Raw genomic sequence first — 17,556 nt, forward strand, 5'->3', positions numbered from 1 at the left:
CGCCTCCCACGTGGCCTCGCCTCCCACACAGCCCCACCTCCCACATAGCCCCGCCTCCCGGCCCGCCCCCCCCCCCCCCCCCCCTCGACCTGGTTCCTCACCGTGTCCCCCCACCCTGCTCTCTGTGCGGCTCTCTAGGTCACGTGCTGCTGCTTCAGCCCCGTGAAAGCCTGCCTGCTGTTTGCGGGGACCCTGCACGGCTCGGTGGTCGTGTGGGACCTGAGGGAGGACCCCAGAATCCATCTCCGCGTGACGCTGAGCGGGTGCTCCTGGACGTTCAGGACCCCCACCTTCTCCACGGGTCAGTGACGCTGCCCACTGGCGCGGGTCCCCAGAGCAGCTGTGGGGCCGCTTTGCGTCCTCCATGCAGGTGGCCCCAGAGGACGCCCTGACCTAAGGGCACAGGAAGCTTGCGCTAGCTGAGGGAACAGCATCTTTCTGGGCAGTGGTGGGCTGCCTGTCCTGTCAGCTCGGGGGCTCCAGGTCCTCAGAGAAGGGGCGCCGGGCTTGCTCAGCCTGGGGTCATTGGTCTGTGTGCTCCCACGGCCCAGGCTGGAGGACAGGCGAGGTAGTGCCCCTTGGGGTTGGAAGGACCCAGAGCCAGTGGGCCCATCAGGACCCCGAGTTAGACTCGTATGCATACTTCATGCCAGGCTGCTGCTGCCACAGCCAACCACAACCAACCACAACCACGACCACAATTACAACAATAGCCAGTCACAACCACAGCCGGTCACAACCACAACCCGTTACAACCACAGCCGATTGCAACCTAAGCCCAACCACGGTTGCAATCACAACCGAAACCACAACCTCAAACGAGGACAAGCATGATCCCCCGCCCCCGCCCCTGATAGGCACTGTGTCTGGGTTTTTCCCCCGTGTTGTGTGGACGTGTCCCACGCAGGCCCGTCTGGGCCCCTCCCGGTGCTCAGGGAGATGGGAGGCTTGTCCGTGGTCACACTGGCCACACGGGGCCAGCACCCAGATCGTCTCCAGTACTTTCACGTTCCTGCGCAGAATGGCACTGCCCCCACTACCCTGCTGACTTTGCGTCCCTCGCCCTCTCCATCCCCACGAGGTTTTGTCTCTGTCTTCTCCCATGGTGAGGGCGAGACTCTGTGGTGTCCAGACCTGGGAGTCTGCTTTCCTTCTCTTAAAGTGCCTGCAGGTGTGCGGGGTCAGGACGTCACTCCTCCACTGGGCAGGGCCCCTGTGGGCGCCGCGTGGCTTTACCCGCCCAGTGGTCAGCTGCTTCTGGTCAGTTCCCTCTGTCGGCAGTCAGGACGGGCGTCTGCACTGCGGGCACCACAGCCGCAGGTCCTCGCTGCGGGCCGGCAGCCTTTCTGCTCCAGCAGGCATCCCTGAGGACGCAGGGTGCCGAGTGTCTCTTCAACGGGGTATCTGTGCGGGCCTTCCGCACACAAGTGAATCGACATGCTGCTTCAGACTGCTGTGCTTTAAGAGTCCTTGTGTTCTCAGTACCGTGCTGTGTAGACTTGTCTGGGCTGTCTCCAGCCCTTCACCAGGCCAGCCCTGAACTTTCCATTCCTGGCCCCCCTCTGGGGAACTCCATGCATATATTGCACCCCTGTTTACGTACTGTGAGTTTGTCTGTGTTTTACGCATAAAAGGGCAAGGTTTCTTTTGTGCCCCAACAACTTGATCTTTGCCCCTTTGGGGGTGAAATTGCCACTGTTGAGAATGTGTGTGTTTATAGGTACCTTATGGATCAGATAAGGGCTTCCCTGGTGGCTCAGACGGTAAAGTGTCTGCCTGCAATGCAGGAGACCTGAGTTCGATCCCTGGCTTGGGAAGATCCCCTGGAGGAGGAAATGGCAACCCACTCCAGTATTCTTGCCTGGAGAATCCCATGGACGGAGAAGCCTGGTTGGCTACAGTCCACAGGGTCGCAAAGAATTGGACATGACTGAGCGACTTCACTTCACTATAGATCTGATGCTATAGGAAAAGGTATCTTTTAAGAACATGTATTTTTTAACTGCTGCTGCTATTACTAATTAAGCTTTGAATTCACCACCATGTTCAAAACACCAAAACGCTTAGGATTTGAAACTTAATATTCCGTTAAAATGCTTCCTTCATTTTTTTTTTTTTTTTGCTATGTAAACATTGTCACTAAAACCTTCAGAGTTCTAGTGACTTTGAGTCGGACAACGCCTCCCCAGGGGCCTCCAGTTCGATGAGTCTGAAGCCTGTCATTCTCCATCCCCAAGAGCACTTTGTCTTTTCTTCCATCCCAACCCTAACTCTTACTTTCTTTCTGATGTCTTTAAATCCGTTTTTGTTCTAGGCTTCTGATTCCAAGTGTCTGTCTTTGTTTGTTAAATGGATTTCTGAGTGGTTTTTGGTGGCACGTGATGTCGTTTGGGTGCTGGACTTTGGCCTTCTGTTTCATGCTCCTTTCTGGAGGGAGAACCTTCACGGGTTGAAACGCTTTCCTTCGCATTTTCTGTCTAGTTTCTGTGGTAGCATTGTGTGCGGTTTGTCTTTCTCTGCTAGGGGGCACTTTGTAGGTGGGTTTGCCAGGTCAGAGGAGCTCTGTTCTGTTGGGCTGTGAAGCTGCTTCTGCTCTGGCCGCAAGCCTCCGTCTCCTCCTGAAGCTGGGGGCCCATGGGGCCCCAGCCTGGGAAGCACTTTCCGCTGGCTCTGGGACCCCCTCCTGCTGTGGAGAGTGCCCCCCCCCCCCCCGGTGTCTATCCTCGCACCTGCAGCTGTGCAGACACGGGGCTCGAGGGACTCCGCTCGCCTTCTTGTCCCAGGCAGATGTGGCCTGTGGTCCACGGTGACACGCGTGCCCGGGCGCTGGGGGACTCGCGCATGCCTGTGCAGGCGGCTGCGCCCTGTGGCTTGCCGTGCGCACACGCTGCCCGTGCTCTGCCCGCAGACGGCGTCCTGGCGTCCGTGAACCACCGCAGCCCCCTCCAGGCAATAGAGCCCATCGCGGGGTCTGTCTGCAAGAGGCAGAGCTGTGTGCTTTCACCCTTTTCTACTCAAGAAGGTACGTGGCCTTCGCTTCTGTAAATCTGAGCTCCAGTGATGAGATGTGGTTTCTGGTTACGAGCCAGGCCTTCCCCACTTGTGCCCTCACCAGAGATGGCAGGCCTGTCCTTCCTCGTCGCTTCCTTGGATGAAAGCGGGCTTCTCAACGTGTGGGTGAGTCGGGCGCGTGGTCGGTGGCGGGGGACAGGAGGTGATGCATGCGGGGGTGGGGAAGGGCAGGGGGTGACGTGTATGTGAGGGTGGCTGAGCTCTCAGCCAGGGAACCAGGACAAGGCAGCTTGCAGGGAACTCGCGAGGGAACGAGGAATGGAAGGGGGCAGCTTCAGGGCCTGTCACAGGCGGAAAGAAGCAGGTCAAAGCCGGGGGTTTATAACAGGCAGACGTCAGTCTTCCTTCTGGAGCGACTGTGTCCTCAGCGTGCTGTGTGAAGTGCTGTCCTGATCAGAGCTGTGCTTTCTTGGACTGCTTCCTGGTCGTCCTGTGTGCCGACCCTCCTCTCTGATGCTCTGTTTCAGGTGGTGGTTGAATTACAGAAGGCGGATGTTGCAGGTTCAATAAGTGACTTAGGTAACTAAAAATAAAAAAACTAATTTCAGTCAGCGTTTGCTAGAATCAGTAAAGATTAAGGATACCCAGAATCACTTTGAAGAATCAGTAACTAGCTGCATGGAAAATGGAGATTAAGTTGTGTATTTTACCACCTGCCGGCTGTTGCACAGGCCTGACGACCTTGTCGCAGGAGGATGTGTGTCCTCTTTGTGCCTCTGTGGCATTTCTTCTCATCCCCCAGGGCATCCCTGTGACTCCAGTGTCTGAGGAGCCCTTGGTGTGACCCCCAAGGTCTCTGAGGCCGCGGCCCCACCCCTAGGTGGTGGTGAGGGGATTGGCTGGCAGTTCACTGTCCTGATGCCCTGGTCTCAGGCACCGAGGAGACCCAGCCTGCACTTCTCAGAGCCCCAATTGGTTGTTTAGTGACCAGGCTGCAGGCGCCTGATCGGCCACAGATCCGGCCAAAAAATAGGACCAGAGCCACTCTGACTGTCTCTGACTTCTAGAAATGAAGGAGGGGTGTCTCCTGCAAGCAGGGCCCCTGCTGGGAGCCCGGTGCTGCCGCGGGGCCTTGCGGGGGTCCCTCCTGAGAGGGTAACAGGCAGGGAGGCCAGGAGTCTCCAAACGGTGGAAACAGGCTGCAAATGGCAGACGTTTTCACCTCTCTCTTAAGCAGCGGGAGGAAACTAGTGTTATATTTTTTCCCCTTTCCTATACAAATTTTAAAAGAGGTTTCTGTTAAAATTCTGTGTTGCCATAATGACACCTGGTTCCACCTGAACTTAACTTTTCTCAAACTGTGAGCCAACCAGTGCATTTTTCTTATGGAAGTGTTTGTCTTAAGGTATGTTAATGTACTGTGTATTTACCCTAGACTCTGTCTTTCTTCAAGCCACTTCTGCCTGAGACTCAGAACTGACTTGACAAACCAGTAGGTTTTACTCACGCGAGTGTTCTCCTAAGCTATGTGTTAAGGAGACTGTGTCTCTGTGCGGAAACCTGCCTTTCTTCAAGATTCATGTCACTGGTCTTACGGCCCGGAACGACTCACCTGGTGCCAGTGTTATCTCAAAGTGCATGTTGTGGGTGAGGGGCCTGGTACCACTCTGAGTTTTGAGACATTGCCTTTCTCTACTTAGCAGCCTGCTGATAGGAATATAAGATACTGCTGAAGGCCAGCGGGGTGTGGGAGACACTCTTTCTGCGCCCTTCTGATGTCTGTGTCAGAAGCTGTCTCTGTCTCTTTTATACTTTAATAAACTTTATCACACAAAAGCTCTGAGCGATCAAGCCTCATCTCTGGCGGCCAAGTATCCCAGCATCTTTCATGACTCAACAACAACCTTTCACTCCCAAGGGGCCATTTTTTCCACCCCTCATGCAGTCCGCTCTGTTCCCTGGGCCGTGAGCAGGGCTGTGTGAGCAGGGCTGCATGAGGGGACATTGGGGTGGGATGGGGCTTGAGGGACATCCCCGCCAGCACAGGTAACCCAGACCTGTGGGAGGAGATTTCCAGAGGAGGGTTTCTGTGGGGAACTGGAAGATTGTTGAATGTTGACTTTTTGCTTTTAGAAAGTATATTTCCCTTTTAAAATCAAATCTAAAAATGGAAACGCTTTTTGATTCCAGCAGCCCTCTTCCCGCCAGGCCCTCAGCTGCCAGCTCCTAATTCATCTGAGGCACCTGCAGGGCTCTCCCCTGCGTGAGGGGGGAGTAGTCCTCACCGCCCTGCCTTTGATGTTCCTCCAGCACTGACCTTAAACACTGAGAAGGAATTCCAGAATGCTTGGGTTTTGGTGTAACTTGTACTAAGAGGTGCCTTTATTCCTGATTACTTGGGTTACGGTGTAACTTGTACTAAGAGGTGCCTTACTCTGTCTGTAGGTTTAATACCTGGAGGACGGATAAAACTGGTACACAGCGCTGCGATCCAGCTGAGTGACAGGTGGGTCTGTGCCCATAAAGCCCTGTTTCCCACAGGAGGAAACAGCCTTAGGTAATAAATCATGGCCAGACTGGCACAGGCGAATCCTGGCTTCCCACACTGTAGTTTTGCTAAGTAGTTTATTTGCTAACTCATTTGCTATTAATGAGTCAGTGTAACAAATGCAGTTGCCAGGTGTTACAGCTAACATTTTTTCTTGGGTTAAAATATTTTTTATCTTATGAATTGGTACTATTTGACTGTTTTTCATCCAGTTTTAATATAGCCCTGAAGTTAAATAGATGAGGTTCAGAAACTGGAAACATTGACATGAAAGTTTTATTCAGAGATCAGTTTTCTGTTTTTACTCAAATAACTTACTGTGATGCGAAAACCTTACTGGCTATGTGAATGTTGTGTGTATTTATGTATCATGTTAACTTGTTTCCCAGAGCTGTCTCTTCCTGTCACGCACTGCAGCTGGGCTGGCTCCCAGCCTGCGATTGGCCAGGCGAGTCCTGATGTTAGCCTCCCTGCTGCCGTCAGTTGGAGCACCCCTGGGTTGTGTTAATGAGTCCATGCATGCTTTGTGGTTAGACATTAGCTGCCATTGCTTTCAGTATAACGAGGAATCTGTTAACGTTTGCAAAAACCCACCTAATAAACTGCAGACTCCAGTCCCAGCCCCTCGTGGAATTACCGTGAGACTGTTGTCTCCGTTAGGGCCTTGTCACTTTGTGCCTTGCATTGCATTGATCTTCACCTGCTTTAAAGAAAGTGTCACCTGGAGCTGATGTTGGATCTCCCCTGTAGAACACGCAACCCCTGTCCAGATGCAGCAAACCTCCCCTCAGACCTCGTCCACACGCCGGCCACGTGGAGGGTGCCCCGTCAGCTGCTCCATGGCGCCTCTCCCCTTAGGGGCCCCTAAGTGCAGACCAGTGACCTGTGGCCGCTGCAGCCCACAGGTTGGCATCTGGCAGGAGGGGGACAGGGAGCTGCCCGGCCCTGGAGCTCAGAGCCACATTGCCAGCCTCAGCCCCCTCCGTCAGTCCTTGAACGTGAGCATCCCTGGGGTGGAGGGAACCCTGGGGCTGCAGGGCCTCTGCTGAGGGGTCCTGGTGGCCTGTCCCCTTGTCCCCGTGGCACGGCACACACGGGACGTGCTGGAGGGGACACGTGGAGTGTGGGCGAGTGAGTCAGTGAGTGACAGGATGGGTGAAGGGACTGTCTGGAGCTTAGAAATGGAAGTGGAGATGCATCAAGTGGCAGACGGCAGGTGGTGGTGGTGTCACCTCTGCCCTGATGGTTTCAAGACTGCCCATCTATTCATCTTTACCTTTGTTTTCCAGCCTTTCTCATAAAGGTTACGAATCCTGGGGGTCTGTGCAGACACTGAACGTTAAATTTCTGCCTTCGGACCCTAATCACTTTGTTGTCGGCACAGACGTGGTGAGTAACCGTCTAGACCTTTTTCTATAACTACAGTGGCTTAAGAAGTATCTTCATTGGAGCTTAGCTTCCTGTTTGCTCTAATCAAAATGTTGTTTAAATAGTTCCGAGAATACGAGCCTTACCCCGCCTGGTTCCCACCCCGCCTCACCCCCAACCCAGGGCCTCGTCAGCCACGGCAGCAGACGGGACATCAGAGTGTCTCCCAGGCTGTTCCGGCCCCAGCAGCCGGGCCCGAGGCCCGTGAAAGTGACCGTGATTGACTTCTCACCATTTGAGGAGCCTGTATTCCTGGTAAGGGCGCCTGTCTGTAAGCTCTGACGCCTTGGCAGCGTCTGCTGTTATCTCCAGCCTTGGGTCTGGATGCGTTGCCTGCTGGCTTTCTGAAGTCCCGTGTGCGTGGTCAGTGCCCATCTGCGTGGTCAGTACGCTTCATTCCACTGCGCTGTTGTGCGGGTCCTCTTCACAGCTTCTGTTCTGACCAGTCTAAGTCTGCAGAGCAGTTACAGGGCCGGCGCAGAGCACTCCCAGAGCACGTGCGGTGGCCTGCGTGCGGCCAGGGCGCCCCCCCACCCCCAGGGTCTGCATGGCCATCTCCTGTGCTCACAGCTCAGTCTGTCGGGCCTGCTCTCTGCAGGTCTGACTGCAGCCCCGTGACTGCCCCACCAGTGTCCTTTGTGAGCGGGATCGTGGCCCTGGTCAGGAGTCCTGTCCGCTTACTGTGTCCCATCCTCACTGCCCTCGCCTGGGAACAGCCTCAGCACCTCATAGAGGGCCTGGGCACCTGACGCCCCGAGGCTGGGGGTGTCTCCTTGTGGTTAGAGGCAGGCCTTGTCCTGACCGTGGGCTCCTCTTTCCCCGTCTGATCAGTCAGGGCTGGGTGGGGGGACGCCTGGACTGAGCTCCTGCTGTTCCTAGGGTGGATCTGTCCCCAGGGAGGTTCTGTCCCCAGAGTGGTTCTGTCCCCAGGGAGGTTCTGTCCCCAGGGCAGATCTGTCCCCAGGGAGGTTCTGTCCCCAGGGAGGTTCTGTCCCCAGGGCGGATCTGTCCCCAGGGAGGTTCTATCCCCAGGGAGGTTCTGTCCCCAGGGCAGATCTGTCCCCAGGGTGAATCTGTCCCCAGGGCAGATCTGTCCCCAGGGAGGTTCTGTCCCCAGGGCAATTCTGTCCCCAGGGAGGTTCTGTCCCCAGGGTGGTTCTGTCCCCAGGGAGGTTCTGTCCCCAGGGAGGTTCTGTCCCCAGGGCAGATCTTTCCCCAGGGAGGTTCTGTCCCCAGGGAGGTTCTGTCCCCAGGGTGGTTCTGTCCCCAGGGAGGTTCTGTCCCCAGGGCAGATCTGTCCCCAGGGAGGGTCTGTCCCCAGGGCAATTCTGTTCCCAGGGAGGTTCTGTCCCAGGGAGGTTCTCTCACCCTGTTTTTTGGTCCCTGTGAGCCACCCTGGTCGGAAGACTTCCTTTTCTCCTTGTGTATTTTTCTTTCTTAACATGGACACAGGGCTTGAGTTCAGTGTCCTCAGTGGGTTCAGAGGCACTGGCTGTGTTTAGTCTGCTCCCAGATAGTCCCCCGGGAGCAAGGGCACTGGGTCTGTGAGCGCCGCTTGCTTTCTGGTACAGGAACCCTTGGGGTCAGCCATTCCTCCAAGGAGTCTTGGCTCCTGTTAGGAGGAAGACACCTAGATGCCAGGCCTGGGCAGTCAGAGTGCTCGCTGTATAGGACATTGTCAAGGTGTCCTCTCATCCCACACCCCAGTCCCCGGCTGGCCTCCGGGCCCCCCGCCCTCCCAGCAGTGCACACCCGGTTCCTGTTACCTGTACTAAGTCTGTTTCCTCCGTTTTGGGATTCACAGAGCCTTTTGTGATTGCTGTCTCTTGCCTCTGCTTTCTTGGAAAGATTAAATATGTGAAGAGTTAAATATATTGAATAAAAAGGAATTAATTTTAGTAGGCTAAAATTTATTCTTTTGCTAGACCAGCTAAGTTTTGTTTTATGGGAAATTCAATTGAAAAGGATTATAAAGCCATATTATTGGTACAAATGTATGTGGGTTTTTTTTTTAAAGTCAGTCTTTCCAGTCTTAATGTCCTGTGTTTGAATGATATTCAGCTTTGTTAAAAAGTAAACACCTATTTATATACTCACTGAATTCACTGATGATTAGCCCTCTTTGGAGGGGAGGAGGTACAGAGTGTGTCAGGATCTCCCAATGCCCCACCTGTATAATTTGTGAGAACAAGATAGAATGTTACAATTTTATGTTTGGGGAAACAAAAGAATAAACCAAATGTTTTTGCTGGGTAAGTGTGAAAGCTCATGTTCTGAGAATTTTCCTTGGCCGCTTGGTTTGAGAGAGAGAGAACTGTGATGCGCTTTCCCTGCCTCCCCCAGGCCGGCTGTTCTGACGGCAGCATCAGGCTGCACCGGCTGACGGCAGAGCGCCCGCTCCTTCAGTGGGACCACAGCACCTGCGGCCGCGCCGTCACTGGCCTGCAGTGGTCCCTGACGAGGCCGGCCGTGTTTCTGGTGCAGGATGATACATCCTGCGTGTACGTGTGGGACCTCCTGGAGAGCGATCTGGGGCCTGTGGCCAGGCAGCCCATCCGTCCAGACAGGTGAGTCTGGGAAAGCCAGGGTGAGACGCCACAGGTGACTTTCTGCAGACGCATGACTGACTGTCTTCTATCTTGATTTATGTATGAGACCGCCGTGCTTTATTGTTGTTGTTGTGTTGTGTTAATCTCTCAGTCGTGTCTGACTCTGCGACCCCATGGACTGTAGCCCGCCAGGCTTCTCTGTCCATGGGATTCTTCAGGCAAGAATCCTGGAGTAGGTTGCTGTTTCCTTCTCCAACCTTATATTTACTTATATTTATATATTAAATTTAAATATTATTTTTATATTTAAGTCCTGAAAAAGCCACTTTTAAATGGGTTTATTTCATGATAGCCCAAAATAGTCTCAGGATTAAAGAATTATTATCTGTTGGTTTTCATTTATACTGAGGTATAATTGATGTAAAATATGCAAGTCTCAAGTGTACAATATAATGGTTTTATATTTGCATATATTTTCAAAGGACTGCATCGGTCACCCCACATAGTTTCAGAATTCTTTTCTTGTGATGAGAACTTTTAGTGTTTACTCTCTCAGCAACTTTCAGATTTGCAGTAGTTACTAAGTGCATTTTTCATGTGCGCTGCTTCCCATGACTTGCTGTTTAACGACTAGAAGCTTGTGTGCCTTCACCCGTTTGGCCCGCCCCACCCCTTCGCTTGGCCGCCAGTCAGTTCTCTGTGAGCTGAGCTTGTTTAGATGGGGGAGGCTCACGTGTGAGTGAGATCACACAGTGTCTGTCCTCTGACCGATTTCACTTTGAGTGACGCCCTCAGGATCCATCCATGTTGTCACCAATGGCTGACAGAGGAGCTGCGGGAGCCAGACCCCTTCCTGTGGCTGCACACTGACTCACAGCTGAGCCCTGTTGGTGTTGGGGCCAGAGTTGGTGCTGAGGATGCCGTGGCCCACGTGAGGGAGACTTTTCCCAGTATGAATCCTCCTGTGCCCCTGGGGTTGCCCCAACACTCAGGTTGTTTCCAGGTCCTGCTGTTGTGAGCAGTGCTGCAGTGGACGTGGGGATGTGGATATCTCTTTGAGATACTGACTTCATTTTCTTTGGATAAATACCCAGGAGTGGAATTGCTGGATCTATGTTCAGTTCAGTTCAGTCGCTCAGTCGTGTCCGACTCTTTGCGACCCCATGAATCACAGCACGCCGGGCCTCCCTGTCCATCACCAACTCCTGGAGTTCACTCAGACTCACGTCCATTGAGTCCGTGATGCCATCCAACCGTCTCATCCTCGGTCATCCCCTTCTCCTGCCCCCAATCCCTCCCAGCATCAGAGTCTTTTCCAATGAGTCAGCTCTTCACATGAGCTGGCCAAAGTACTGGAGCTTCAGCTTTAGTGTCATTCCTTCCAAAGAAATCCCAGGGCTGATCTCCTTTAGAATGGACTGGTTGGATCTCCTTGCAGTCCAAGGGACTCTGAAGAGTCTTCTCCAGCACCACAGTTTAAAAGCATCAATTCTTTAGCGCTCAGCCTTCTTCACAGTCCAACTCTCACATCCATACACAACCACAGGAAAAACCATAGCCTTCACTAGACGGACCTTAGTCGGCAAAGTAATATCCCTGCTTTTTAATATGCTATCTAGGTTGGTCATAACTTTTCTTCCAAGGCGTAAGCGTCTTTTAATTTCATGGCTGCAGTCACCATCTGCAGTGATTTTGGAGCCCCCAAAAATAAAGTCTGACACTATTTCCACTGTTTCCCCATCTATTTCCCATGAAGTGATGGGACCGGATGCCATGATCTTCATTTTCTGAATGTTGAGCTTTAAGCCAACTTTTTCACTCTCCACTTTCACTTTCATCAGGAAGCTTTTTAGCTCCTCTTCACTTTCTGCCATAAGGGTAGTGTCATCTGCATATCTGTGGTTATTGATATTTCTCCTGGCAATCTTGATTCCAGCTTGTGTTTCTTCCAGTCCAGCGTTTCTCATGATGTACTCTGCACAGAAGTCAAATAAGCAGTGACAATATACAGCCTTGATGTACTCCTTTTCCTATTGGGAACCAGTCTCCTGTTCCATAGTTCTAACTGCTGCTTCCTGACCTGCATACAGGGATCTATGTTAGTTCTGTGCTTAAATCTTGAGAAGCCTCCATATTGTTTCCGTTGTGTCTTCACCAATCTGTAGTGACCAAGGGCTCCCCTCTCTCTCTGTCCTCACCATTTGTTATTTTCTATCTTTTTGATGATGGCCATTCTGATGTCGATATCTCCGTGTAGTTTTTATTTGCATTTCCCTGTTGATTAGTGATGTTCAGCATCTTTTCACATGTCTGTTTGCCGTCTGTGTGTCTCTTTTAGAAGAATGTCTGTTCAGGTCTTCTGTCCACTTTGTAATTGGATTACTGGTGGGGTTTTTTGCTCTTTAGTTGTATGAGTCTTTATATCTTTTCGATGTTAACCCTTTAACAGATGCAGGATCAGCAGGTGTCTTCTCCATCTCTAGGTGGCCCTTCCTGCTTGTTTTTGGCTTCTCCTACCTTCTCAGTCATCCCACCTGTTTCCTTTTGGAGTCAGATCCAGAAAGCCATCCCCAGACTGATGTCAGGGAGCTGCCCGCTGTGTTCTCAGCGTTTCTGTCCCTCCTGCTGCCCCCGGGGGAGGTGGGTAACCAGGTGACCCCGGATCACACAGCATGTGCTTCTTGATTTCAGGTTGGTGGCCATGACCGCTGTGGGGGAAGCAGAGAAGACCCGCGGCGGCTTCCTGGGTCTGGTGCTGGCCAGAGCCTCTGGCAGCATGGAGGTCCAGTACCTGCGGCGGGAGTGGGCAGCCCCGGCCAGTGACGAGCTGCAGAGGCTGCGGCTGCTGCTGCGGGAAGCCCTGTAGGTGGCGGGACCCTGAGGTGAAGTTGTGCGGTGGCTCCAAGCTTACAGCGGACGCATGGACACTTGTATCGATAGAAGGCGTGTGTCTGTACAGAATTCATCTTTCAAACTTAATACGCCATAAATAAATCACTATTTTTGAATGGAAACAGCAAAGCTTTTAGTGTATACTAAACTCCAAAGGCCACAGAGAGCCATACGGGCACTGTTTTCGAACGATATTTCTACTCGTTTTCAAAACAGCTTTGTAAAATTTATTATTAGATTTTTAAGCACTCCAAATGAAAATGTACTTTAATGAACACTTTTCTTAGTCTTATATAAAATGATATATTCACTGGTTTAAATTAAAGACGTGACTCCAGTGAGATGACCTCCCACTGTGTTTTCTTAGGACTTCTTGGGCTTCTTCTACTGGAAGTGTTGGAATGTCTACTGAGGCACGTTTGCTTTATGCTTTAGTGTTAACAGTTAGCTTTGTGTCAAGATGCTGTTGAGTATATAAGTTCTCTTGTCTATACAGTTATCATAGCAGTTTAGGGGCGGGAGAACCCTGGGCTGATGGCCTCTGCCCACACCCGGTATCACTGACATGGTGACAGGCGAGCGGTCAGCACGGGGAGGGGTTTGTTCTCCTCTCTGGGCCACAAGCAGCTGCTGCTTTGTGCCAGCGACAGGAGGGTTAAAGCCAGAACTGGGAGCTGGCGGAGAACACAGGCTCCCGGGGCCCCCGGCCGATGTTCTCTGAGTTTCTCGTAAACCCCTCAGCTGCCCAGGGCCCTCCTAGAGCCCTGTGCCCTGCTGCGCCTGCTTGTGTGGCCCTTGCTGTGGCCAGCTGAGAGCCACTTCCTCTCCGGGGCCTCCCCTGGTCCTGCCTCTGGAAGCCTCCTGCTGCTGCCCACTCAGTCAGTCATCTCTGGCTCTCTGCGACCCCAGGGGCGGCAGCACGCCAGGCCTCCCTGTCCTTCACCACCTCCCGGAGCCTGCTCAGACTCAGGCCCGTCGCGTCGGTGATGCCGTCCAACCGTCTCATCCTCTGTCGTCCCCTTCTCCTCCCGCCTTCAATCTTCCCCAGCATCAGGGTCTTCTCCAGTGAGTTGGCTCTTCGCATCAGGTGGACACAGTATTGGAGCTTCAGCCTCCTTTGCCCTCTGGCTGCTCCGTGTCAGCCTCGGGGTCTCTGCCCACTTGTGCAGGAGCTCCAGGGAGTGGGGGCCGCTGGAGGGATCTCTTGCAGAGAGAACCTGGTCAGCATCACTGCTTCAGTGCGAAAACTTCACTTTGAAAGTGTTCAGCCCTCCATTCATCTTTTTTTCCTGAATGGACTAAAGTACCTGAACGTAATTTGGCTTCTATATCTAGCTATTTGTAATCTTGTGTTCCTTTTTTACGTTTAAGAGATTTGAGGAAAAGCAATCAAGACAGGAAACAGTAAACAAGACTGGTCCAGGGTCTGGTCTGCGGGTTTGGGCTCTGTCCTCTGGGCAGTCGCCTGCGCCTGCTGAGGCTGTGCTCCTTCCGTGTGATCGGCCTGCTGAGGTTGTGCTCCTTCCGTGTGATCGGCCTGCTGAGGTTGTGCTCCTTCTGTGTGATCGGCCTGCTGAGGGTTGTGCTCCTTCCGTGTGATCGGTCTGGGGAAACAGCGTGTTGTGTGGTGTGGTGTCAATACCCAGGAAGTGACAGGTCTGAAATGACAGAGCAAAGCAGAGCGGAGAGCTGCTCCGAGCCCTGCATCTATGCCCAACATTTGCAAATGTTCGTGGAACTGCCCCTTGCACCTCCCTAAGCCCTGGAGTGGCTCTACCCGCTGGGTCAGCAGCCGCCTCCCCGCAGAGCCCGGTCCTCAGGGCTGTGTGAGCAGGGCCGAGCTGAAGCTCTTAATCTGTCAGGATTCTTTAATTTGTATACAGTGGTTAGAAGAGAAGAATTCTCTTAAATATGGTGGTATCATCTTATAGTTGCAAGGAGGAAGCCAATTCTGACTCCATGTTGGAAACTGTTTCTTTGGCTTGTTTTTATTATTACAATCCTACTCAATGGCTTGCCTGCAGGACCCTGCCCCTCTGTTTGACTGTAAACTAAAGTGCCTTGTTCGGCTCAAGGAGAGATAGTTCATCCCTGCCCACCTGTGAATAGAAGAGGTTAACAGACCTCTTCCGAAGGCTGGACATTCCCTTGGAGACGTTTTGCAAGACTAAAGACCCTTTGGCTACCTAATGTGAAGAACTGACTCGTTTGAAAAAACCCTGATGCTGGGAGGGATTGGGGGCAGGAAGAGACGGGGACAACAGAGGATAACATGGCTGGATGGCATCACCGACTCGATGGACATGAGTTTGGGTGGACTCCGGGAGTTGGTGATGGACAGGGAGGCCTGGCGCGCTGCAGTCTGTGGTCACAAAGAGTCGGACACGACTGAGCGCCCGAACTGAACTGAAAGACCCTTTTGCTTGACTTCCCCACTGCATCTCCCTCTCTGCTCTGCCTTTTGACTCTAGTTTCTCATTGCTCTTTTCTCTCTGATCTGTAAAAGAACCTGGCATCCAGACCCCAATAAGATGGTTATTTTGAGGCGCTAGCCTGCCATCCTGTTGGTCCACCAGCTCCCCGACTAAAGTCTCTTCCTTGCCTCAACACCTCGTCTCTCAGATTCACGGGCCTGTCGTGCAGTGAACAGAGTGAGCTTGGACTCAACACAATACAGTATTACTGGTTCTTGCTCACAGTTTTACTTGAATGAAGATATAACCTGTCACACGTCAAGGACTCACCAAGAGCTGGAGATATATATCCAGTTTTTCAACAAATAAATAATCTCACACTGTTCTGTAGTTAGAAAGATAATAAAGATTTACCAATAAACTAAATAAGTAAATAAAAAGATAATTGTATTTGGACCATCCAGAGGCAAATATCTTCAATATTGCTGGATTTCTTTCCTGTGTCTTTTTTTTTCTTACTTTTTCAACAACTTTATGAGATACAGTTCACATACAGTTCACCCATTGAAGTGTGCAGTTCAATGGCTTTGGTATTAAAACCACAGGGTTCGACTTGCCTGGTGGTCCGGCGCTGAAACTCCACCTTCCAGTGCAGGGGAGGAGGGCACCATCCCTCACCTGAGAACTGAGACCCCGCACGCCACAGAGCTCCTGAGGCCGCCCTGCGCAAGTGGAGAGCCGTGCGCTGCAGTGCAGACCCCCTGTGCCGCAGGCCCCGCGCCGCTCAGGGTGAGCGCGCTGTAAGCCCAGTGTGCGAGCAAGCCCCGACCCCGCTTTAGAACGTTCCTGCATCTGCAGAAAGCAACCTCGTGCCCGGTTGTCCTATAGCAGTCTCTCCCCATGGTCCCCAGTCCCACCAGCCCAGGATGGACGCTGAACTACTTCATGTCTCTGTAGATTTGTCCATTCTGGATATTTCATACAAATGGAATCGCATGGAATATGTGGCCTTTTATGGCTGGATTCTTTCACTTACATAATGATGTTCACAAGGTTCTTCCATGTATCAGTACCCCATTTCTTTTTATTCACTTGTATGGATCTACCACATTTTATTTATTCGTCATCTGGACATTCGAATTGTTTCCAGTTTGGGGCTGCTGTGCTACTGGGAGTATTTGTGTGCTGGTTTTTGTGTGTTTTCATTTTACTTGGGTACACATCTTGGGGTGGAATCCTTGCCAACACTCACCGTCTGATGTTCTGATTATAACCCATGTGTGCACTGGTGTCTCAGTGTGAGAGTTGGTGACGGACAGGGAGGCCTGGCGTGCTGCAGTTCATGGGGTCGCAAAGAGTCAGACACGACTGAGCGACTGAACTGAACTGAGAGACCAGTGATGTTGAGCATTTTCTCATGTGCTTATTAGCCATTCACACATATCGGCCCTTTACAGAAAAGTTTATGCAGAATGTTCCACCATTTTTAAATGGGGCAATTTATCTTTGAAATTGTTGACTAGTGTTTTTCATATATTTTTAGATATGTCTCATCAGATATATGATTTACAAATATTTCCTCTAATTTTGTTGGTTGTCTTTTCACTTTCTTGACGGTTTACTTTGTAACACAATTTTCTGATCTTGAGGATACCCAGTTTTTTCCCTTTTGTTGCTTCTGCTTCTGGTGGTATGTCTGACAGGCTTTGCCTGACAAGAAATTGCAGACTCACTGTATGCTTTTTAAGCATATTCTAGTTTTAGCTCTTTAATTTAGTTCTTTGATCCATTCTGGGTCAATTTTTGCACATAGTGTGAAGTAGATAGGGACCCAGTATCATTCTTTTGCATGTGACTATACCATTGTCTTTTTTATGAGATGTGTTTATCCAGTCAGGATATTCTGCCACTTGCTTCCTTGTTGTCCTAGAGACATGTTTGGTCTGTCCATGGAGAGGGTAAGCACCTCAGTAGCACCGAACCTGACCAACATTTCCTGCAAGACCCAGAGACGGTGCCTGCCTTCCTGCCACATTTTAGGCCCACACCCAGCTCTGCAAGAACTAACAACTAGGTTACTAGCTCTGTGTTACTGCACAAAGGCCTCCATTCTAATAGGGCATTCTACCCAAGGGTTCATTCCAGTGGGACATTCTACTGAAGGCCTCCTCTCTAGTGGGACATTATAGGCCAAGGGCTCCATTCTAGTGGGACATTCTACCCAAGGGCTCCATTATAGTGTGACGGTCTACACCAAGGGCTCCATTCTAGTGGGACATCCTAACTGAGGGCTCCAGTCCAGTGGGACATTCTGATCCAAGGGCTCCGTTCTAGTGGGACATTCTACCCCATAGGCTTCATTTTAGTGGGACAGTCTACCCAAGGGCTCTATCTTGTGGGACATTCTACTCAAGGGCTCCATTCCTTTGAACATTCTACCCAAAGACTTCATTTTAGTGGGAGATTCTAGACAAAGACTCTATTCTAGTGGGACATTCTACCCCAAGGCTCCATTCTAGTGGACATTCTACTGAAGGGCTCCATTCTAGTGAGACATTTTACTTCAAGGCCTCCATTCTAGTGGGACATTCTACCCAAGGGTTGCATTCTAGTGGGACATTCTAACCAAGGCCTCCATTCTAGTGGGACATTCTACCTTAAAGACCCCATTCTAGGGGGACATTCTGCTCCAAGGACTCCATTCTAGTGGACA

General features: G+C 51.6%; 1 protein-coding gene across 1 annotated transcript in view; it reads left to right on the top strand.

Moving 5' to 3' along the window:
• Positions 1-12,513, top strand: part of DYNC2I1 (dynein 2 intermediate chain 1) — a 49,504-nt gene extending 36,991 nt beyond the window's left edge. The window contains exons 18-26 of the mRNA XM_052638725.1: positions 139-301; positions 2,909-3,022; positions 3,116-3,177; positions 3,540-3,591; positions 5,458-5,518; positions 6,850-6,949; positions 7,112-7,243; positions 9,332-9,555; positions 12,229-12,513. Coding sequence (XP_052494685.1) covers positions 139-301; positions 2,909-3,022; positions 3,116-3,177; positions 3,540-3,591; positions 5,458-5,518; positions 6,850-6,949; positions 7,112-7,243; positions 9,332-9,555; positions 12,229-12,403 — 1,083 coding nt within the window. The 3' untranslated portion in view covers positions 12,404-12,513. The remainder of the gene's footprint in view (positions 1-138; positions 302-2,908; positions 3,023-3,115; positions 3,178-3,539; positions 3,592-5,457; positions 5,519-6,849; positions 6,950-7,111; positions 7,244-9,331; positions 9,556-12,228) is intronic.
• Positions 12,514-17,556: the final 5,043 nt, after the last annotated feature.

The sequence above is a fragment of the Budorcas taxicolor genome, chromosome 4 (assembly GCF_023091745.1).
Source record: "Budorcas taxicolor isolate Tak-1 chromosome 4, Takin1.1, whole genome shotgun sequence".
Taxonomy (NCBI): Eukaryota; Metazoa; Chordata; class Mammalia; order Artiodactyla; family Bovidae; genus Budorcas; species Budorcas taxicolor.